Below are 8382 nucleotides of genomic sequence, written 5' to 3' on the forward strand. Positions count from 1 at the left end.
ATATTTCTCATGGATCAATTTGAGCTAAATATCAGCCTAAATCTTGATGGATTAAAATGAACTGAGCTAATAAATGGGCGGGTCAATAATTAATCCAAATGTGGGGGGTTATGATTTCATGGGCTAATTTTCGGCTAGATACCAGCCTAAATTTTGATAGGTTAAAATAAGTTGAGCTAATAAATGAGTGATTCAATAATCATCCCAAATTTAGGTGGGTTATGATTTCACAAGCTAATTTTGCCACTTCTTGTCCATTCCAACTTATTGACAAGAAAGCGACACCTTTGGATGTGACATAAGGACTTGTTCAACAACACAATATACCTATGTAATCCCACCGGTGGGGTCTTAGCAGGGTAGAGTGTATGCGAACGTTAACCCTACCTATTAGGACTCCGTTCTTGGAGAGCCTTTTAGGAAGACCTAACTTAGGTTTTCTTATGATATTTTTCTTTTATTTAGTCGTGGCATCATTTAATCAATTCCTTTCTCTATTTTGCTTCCCCTTGTTTCCCGTCTTCAGAAAGTATATGTTGTTCATGACAATCTTTTCATGTTTTTTCCTTTTTTCCTCGAGCAGATTACCTAGTTGATGAGGGTACAGAATGCAATTCAACTTCAGATTTATTACTGGAACGTAATCGTGAACAGACCCTCCTTGATTTACTAATTCCTTGTCTGGTGCTGTTGATTAATCTTTTGCAGATGCTAAAGGTTTGTAGTGACTTCTTTAGGGAAGCAAGTTGTTGCTGTTATATTTTCAAGTTGCTTCTTTCAGTGCCAGTCTTAAATGCTTGATCTTTGCATTATCTCTCCGTCCTCGTTGAAATGTAGAACAGACCTTCCAAGAGCATTGCCATATTTATTTCCTGAAAGAAGATTCTCTTATCTTTTATAGATGACTAATGAGAGCTTATGTTCATGCAATTAGAATTTAGTGCATGCCAAAACAGAAGTTACAAGATGTTTAAAGTAGTTGCTGTCTATTGTTCCTTTACATTTAATTCAATGAGCTGTGTCCCTTTTCTTTCACATCTCTGGTTTGGTGGTTACCTTTTATAATCTCGATGATCAATCTTTTCCCAAGTTCTGCATTGCACGACATATTCCTGACAGAGGCAAGTTGTTCTCTTTCTTCATTTTTAGGAAGCTAAGGAGCAGCACAGGAATACTAAACTTGTAAATGCTCTTCTACAGTTGCACAGAGAAGTGAGGTATGGGAAAAATCTAGCATTTTCATCTAAATCCAGCAATTCTTTTAACCTAGTTTCCCTTATTTCTTTATTTAACTGTTTTTATTCCTCGGTTGCAGTCCGAAGTTAGCTGCTTGTGCAGCAGATGTATCTTATCCTTACCCCAGTTTTGCACTTGGCTTTCAAGCTGCTTGCGATCTTCTAGTTTCTGCATTAGCCTGTTGGCCAGTTTATGGTTGGACCCCTGGTCTTTTTCATTTCCTCCTAGATAGTCTTCATGCAACTTCGGTATTGGCGTTGGGTCCCAAGGAAATCTGTAGTCTGCTTTGCATATTGGTACGTGACATTTGATAACTCGGTCATTCTACAGCAGCAGGCTTGATATTCAGTTTTTTTTTTTAGATATTTCTTGTTTGATGCTAGCTGGAATCTGACGGTCTCTTTTCTGGACATATATGTACATTCAAGAATGACTTATTCACAGAGGAAGGGGTCTGGCTTTGGGAAAATGGAACACCCACGTTGAGTGTCCTGAGAACCTTGGCTGTGAGGACATTATTAGGGCCTAAGAAGGAGAAGGAGATTAATTGGTACTTGCAGATGGGACTACGGGAGAAGCTGCTTGGCCAGTTGAAACCCCACTTGGGCAAAATTGCTCAGATTATCCTATGTTGCTCCACCAGTGTAAGTAATTTTTATCAGTCCCTAGTTTCTTTCAATTATCTTCGGATGCTTACGTCTGGTTTTAGGGTTTTAATAGGCAGTTTTGGAGAGTATTTTCATTTATCCTTAATTTTCAATTTGTCTGGTATAGTGTTGTAGCACTTTCATGTGGGAGAGGCAGGTTACCCTCCTCTTCTCGTCTTCTCCTTATTTAGTAGTATTAGCATAATATCTTGTTCCTCAATTTTTACTACTATCAGGTGATTCATCTGCTTTGTTCATCTTGCTATTTCTCTCTCCTTATTTTCCTTTCAATTCTTCTCTTGAGCCGAGGATCTACCGAAAACACCTCTCTACTGCACAAAGGTAGGGTAGGGGTAAAATCTGCGTACATCCTATGCTCCTCCCCAGACTTCACTTGTGGGGGATTACACTGGATGTGTTGTTTGTTTTTGTAATTTGTCTGATGATTAAGGTGCAATTTATCAGACATTGGTGGTCATCCAAGACATGCTGCGAGTATTCATTATTCGCATTGCATGTATAAGCGGTGAGAATGCTTCAGTACTTCTACGGCCATTTGTATTGTGGATTGGTGATCGCCTTTCTGAAAAATTGCCATTGTCTGATTTGGATGCTTACAAGGTCACATTTACTCTCCCTCTTTACATTTGTTACGGCAATGATATTGTTTCTTTTTTTTTTTTTCCTGGTTATTAACTTGAAGCAAACTGTTCTCTTTCAGGTCCAGCGATTGCTCTCCTTTCTGTCTCTTCTATTGGAGCACCCACATGGAAAGGTGTCTGCATTTGCTTATAAATTCAATCTGCTTTACTGGTTTGACATATGTATTTGTTACGAAGCATTCACTTTTAAATTCAATCTGCTACTAAGCAGCTGAATATTATCTGCTTACCACATTTTTTGTGCTCAGCGGTTATTCTTGAAGTTGGGTGGCCTTCAGATGCTAATCAAGGTTCTAGAAATGTGTCTAGCTGCTGCTAGCTCGGATGCAAAACAGTTTGCTCAAAAAGGATTTTCATTTCTTAGTTGGTGTGTCCCTGTATTCAAGTCCATTCCACTACTTAGTGAGTGCACAGCTTCTCTGCAAACCCCAGGAATAGTTGAGAGGTTAGCTAGGGATACATGTGTTCAGCAATCTGGTTTCTTGTGTAGATCTTTTTGGTCGTATTGAGTTTCCATGGTTTTCTATTTATTCTTATGTTTCTGGTGTATTTATTGTGATTTCCAGACACGTCCCTGGAGATATGACTGCTGAAGAAAGTTGCTTGCTTTTGTCATTGCTTCTTAAATTTTGCAAGGTATTTCCTTTTCGTTATCTGTTTTCATTTATGGCTTAGGTAGGATTATTCATGGGTGGCTGTGCATCTTTTTTTTTTTCTGAAACGGGTAAATTGTATTCATCAGCATTAAGGTATGCTGGACACCTCCAAAAAAGAAAGCAATTACAAACTTCCTATCAACTCTACAATATTATCTACATTTCCATACAAAGTTGTTTACACCAACAAAGTAGAGATACAATACAATTCCATTGTACTTTATGTATGGCATTGGACTTACCTTCAAAGCATTTCCCATTTCTTTCCTTTGATATTGACCGACATATACATGATGGTATTAATTTCCATCATCTATTTTGACTTTTACTTCCTCCCCTCCTAATCCAGCAACTCAAAAGATCTGATGTATGGTCCTGCATTATCCAACTAGTGCTTGTAATGTTGAGGAAAAGGTTCCATAACTGAGTTGTGGCTGTACATCTTATTTATGATCTATTTGGTATTTCCTTTCTGGAGATCAGTTTAAGATTTTCTTTGAGTATCTTGATCAGAAAAAATTTTAATTAAGCTTTTGAGTTTGGCAGCATTCCTATTTCTTTGGATTTGATTTGTAAGTTATGTTGCATTGTCTAACATTATGGTGCATTGATGTTTTCTTCCTTTTATTTTTTATTGGGCTCTCCAGGAACCATCAGTTTTAGGTTGTTTTTTTACATTTTCTTCCTTTTTGTAATTAATGCATTATAATATTCGCTTGTCTGTTTTTGTCTTGAGCCCCGGGGGGGTCTATCGGCCTCTTTACCTCACCCCTGAGGTAAAGGTAATGTCTACGTACACTCTACCTTCCCCAGCCCCAAACCCCACTTTGTGGCAATACACTTGTATATTGTTCTTGTTGCTTTATAATATTTGCTCCTTCAGTCTTCTTGGAAAAAAAGCATTTTCGTTCTTGAACTAGTACTCTATAGTGTTTGATGAGATCTTGATTCTCCCATAATGACCCTTTGAGTTTATATTTTGATATACTGGTGTCTTTTTGGTTAATGAGAACTTTCTTATTTTCGTTCTCATTCGACTTCTCTATATTTAAACTATCCGCACACTCTTTTTGGTTTTCATATTTGCAAAACTTGGGTGTAAGGATTGCTTGCCTCTCTTTTTTCTTTATCCTAAAAGCAGTGGATGGGTAGTGGGGGAAGAAAGAAGGTACAAAATTCAGTTTTTAGCCTTTGAATTGAAGATCCAAGTTAGAGCAAAAAGTGTTATAGGATGTAGTAGAAAGAAAATGGAGCGTTAAGGGATCCCAAACAAAAACTGTTAGTATAGTTTGTAAGCATTCCCTATTCCCAAGACATTTAGTAGCATTTCTCCAACAACCATTGCTTTCCCTTCCCTTTTCTCAATGTGGTAGAGTCGAGTTTTACTCAGTTGAGTAGTAGTCTTTGGTCGCATATTTACTTTTGATGCACCCGTAAAGTTCCTAGTTGTATAGAAGAATGAATAGAGTTTGTAGAGAATCATTTCATTTTGTTGGTTCTTTTACCTTTCGGTATTTTACTGGGTATGTTGTTGTTGTTGTTTACCTTTTGGTAGCAACCCCTTGTGTATGTCCAGATCTTTAGCAATGTTTATGAATGAAATATATTTACTTGATAAAAAAAGAAAAAAAAGTAAAAATAGGGGCAAATTTTTGATGGTGGGGAACTCATGATCACTTGGTGCTCCAGGAGACAGAAGGAAGGGGTCAAGGGTTATCTAAAACTTTGGTGGTAGAAAAAACAGCAGCTGCAGCGGATGTTTGTTGTGTTTTGTTTATGGTGTTTGACGAGAAGGCATATAAGATTTGAGATTTGACCAAAATTAATTAGCCAATTCACTATATATTGAAGCCATTCAAAATTTGATGGGTAAACCTCTTTAACAGTATCCATCATGTTCTCTAGATTAACAACAACAACAAACCCAGTGTATTCCCACATAGTGAGGTGTGGGGAGGGTAAGATGTACGCAGACCATACCTCTACCTTTAAAGAAGTAGAAAGGTTGTTTTCGATAGACCCCCGGCTCGAGACACGGAATGCTACACAAATACATAGTAAAGCATGGAACCAGATGGCATAACATCAATATGACACCCACAAGTAATAGAAAACAGAGAAAAGTAAACAGATTCGTAATAAAGCATGAAACAAGGTATCATAACAAGAATAATACCCCCACCAAGTAATTCCCTACACTAGCGACCCAAACTGACCTTAGCCTTCTGCCCTAATTCGTGTCCTCCAGATCTTCTTATCTAGGGTCATGTCCTCAGTGAGCTGTAACTGCTCCATGTCCCGCCTAATCACCTCTCCTCAGTACTTCTTCGGCCTACCCCTACCCCGCCTAAAACCATCCAAAGCTAGCCTCTCGCACCTGCGAACCGGGGCATCCATGTCCCTCCTCATCACGTGTCCGAACCATCTCAATCGGACTTCCCGCATCTTATTCTCCACTGGAGTCACACCAACCTTCTCCCTGATAGTCTCATTTCGAACTCTATCCCCCTTAGTTAGCCCACACATCCAACGCAACATTCGCATTTCCGCCACCTTTATTTTTTGAATATGGGAGTTCTTAACTGGCCAACACTCCGCTCCATACAACATGCCCGGACGGACTGTCACCCTGTAGAATTTGCCTTTAAGCTTGGGCGGCACCTTCTTATCACACAACACCTCCGAAGCGAGCTTCCACTTCATCCATCCCGCCCCAATACGGTGCGAGACATCCTCGTCAATCTCACCGTTACCCTGAATCACGGACCCGAGATACTTGAAACTATCCCTCTTACATACCACCTGTGATTCCAACTTCACTACCACCTCATTCTCCAGCCTCACGTCATTAAACTTGCATTCCAAATACTCTATCTTGCTCCTACTCAACCTGAACCTTTTAGACTCAAGAGTTTGTCTCCACACCTCTAATTTATCATTCACAACCCCCCGCGTCTCATCAATCAAAACTACATTATCTGCAAAAAGCATACACCAAGGCACCTCTCCTTGAATATGCCGCGTCAACACATCCATCACCAAAGCAAACAAAAAGAGACTAAGAGTAGATCCCTGATGCAATCCTGTCAAGACAGTGAAATGCTCTGAGTCTCCTCCCGCCGTCCTCACCTGAGTTTTAGCTCCATCATACATGTCCGTAATTGCTCTGATATATGCCACCGGGACTCCACTCACCTCCAAGCATCTCCAAAGCACCTCCCTGGGGACTTGTCGTATGCCTTCTCCAAGTCGATAAACACCATGTGTAGGTCCTTCTTCCTTTCCCTATACTGTTCCATCAGCCTCCGTACCAGGTGAATTGCCTCCGTCGTCGAGCGGCCAGGCATAAATGCAAACTGATTCTCCGAAATAGACACTATCCATCTCAGCCTCACCTCGACCACTCTCTCCCAAATCTTCATAGACTCCACCTCCAAGCCTCGGGCATTTTCGCCGTCTTGAAACTTTTGTTAAACAATCCAGTCAACCACCTTAAACCAGCCTCGCCAGAAAACTTCTAAAAATCCAGCGGTATCTCATCAGGCCCCGTCTCCCTACCCCTTCGTATCCTGCGAACAGCCTCTCTAACCTCCTCTACCTTAAACGTCTACAATAACTAAAATCCCGACACTCCTCTGAGTGCTCCAGCTCCTCTAACACAATAGCTCTATCCCCTTCGTCATTCAAGAGCCTATGAAAATACGATTGCCATCTATTCTTAATGTGGCCGTCCTCCACCAACACTGTACTGTCCTCCACCTTAATGCACTTCACCTGGTCGAAGACCCTTCCTCTTCCCTAGCCTTAGCGAGTCTAAACAACTTTTTTTTCCCTCCTTTCTCCTGTAACCCCACATACAAGCTCTCAAAAGCTGCCTTCTTAGCCGCAGTAACTGCTAACTTAGCCTCCTTCCTAGCTAACTTGTAATCTTTCCTGTTTACCCGCTTCTCTTCTTCGTCCTTACTCTCAACCAACTTAGCATACGTCCCTCCTTTCTTGGTTTCCACTTTCTTCTTAACCTCTTCATTCCACCACCAATCCCCCCGATGATGCCCGGCCCGGCCCCTAGAAACACCTAACACCTCACTAGCATTCTCCCTGATGCACCTAGCCACCCTATCCCACATACTATCCACGTCCCCCTACACTCCCACACTCCCATTCCCGCCAACTTCTCTCCTATCTCCCACGCATTCACTGGCGTCAAGCCTCCACTTAATTCTAGGTCTACACTCCTCACCCCTTCTCTTCCTATCCTTCTTTATACCTAAATCCATAACCAAGTCCTTACACAACATCCTATCCCCTTTCCTAAGCAACAAAAAGTCAATCTGGGTCTTGGCTATCGCGCTTCGGAAGGTGATCAGGTAATCGTCCTTCTTCGGGAAGCCCGAGTTCACCACCACCAGCCCAAAGGACCTCGCAAAATCCAATAGAGTAGCCCCCTCTTCATTTCTTTCCCCAAAACCAAAACCACCATGCACATCACCAAAGCCTCCCGGTAACGCCTCGATGTGCCCATTGAAATTTCCTGCTACAACAATCTTCTCCGAGCTAGGCACGCCTCTCACCACTTCATCCAAAGCCTCCCAAAACCGCATTTTCTCCTCCCCATCCAAGCCCACTTGCGGTGCATAAGCACTACGTACGTTCAGGGTAAACCCCCCAATGACCAACTTAATAGTCATCAACCTATCGCTGATTTTTTTTACCTCTACTACCTGACCTCTAAGCTCTTCATCTACTAAGATGTCAACTCCATTCCTACGCCTCTCGCTCCCAGAGTACCAAAGCTTGTAAACCATCCACATCCCTAGCCTTAGACCCTACCCACTTGGTCTCTTGAACACACGCAATATTAATCCTCCTCTTTCTAAGAATCTTCACAAACTCTATGGACTTACCCTGAAGGGTCCCTATATTCCAAGACCCAACCCTCAGCCTACCATCTCTATCCACACGTCTTCCTCTACCGCCCCTGAGGCCAAACCTTGGCCTCCCTCCCACCCCCGCCCTTTCCTCTTTCCCCGCCCCCACAACAGCCCCCCGCTCCAATCCCCTCGTACATGACCCTATCCAACCATCAACGCCCACAACCACTACTACAAGAAAATATAAGAAAATATAAACAATGGTAGTAACAAAGCAGCAGCAGGAAATACAAGGCTCACACAAATTAGA

The 8382-nt window shown here is 41.6% G+C and overlaps 1 protein-coding gene across 1 annotated transcript in view; it reads left to right on the forward strand.

The window, feature by feature from the left end:
* Positions 1–8382, forward strand: part of LOC107862734 (protein virilizer homolog) — a 37819-nt gene that overhangs the window by 19546 nt on the left and 9891 nt on the right. Inside the window, exons 15-22 of the mRNA XM_016708380.2 lie at positions 584–717; positions 1150–1217; positions 1316–1532; positions 1665–1880; positions 2349–2504; positions 2605–2658; positions 2794–2990; positions 3112–3181. Coding sequence (XP_016563866.2) covers positions 584–717; positions 1150–1217; positions 1316–1532; positions 1665–1880; positions 2349–2504; positions 2605–2658; positions 2794–2990; positions 3112–3181 — 1112 coding nt within the window. The remainder of the gene's footprint in view (positions 1–583; positions 718–1149; positions 1218–1315; positions 1533–1664; positions 1881–2348; positions 2505–2604; positions 2659–2793; positions 2991–3111; positions 3182–8382) is intronic.

This window comes from Capsicum annuum, chromosome 3, assembly GCF_002878395.1.
Source record: "Capsicum annuum cultivar UCD-10X-F1 chromosome 3, UCD10Xv1.1, whole genome shotgun sequence".
In the NCBI taxonomy this organism is placed as follows: domain Eukaryota; kingdom Viridiplantae; phylum Streptophyta; class Magnoliopsida; order Solanales; family Solanaceae; genus Capsicum; species Capsicum annuum.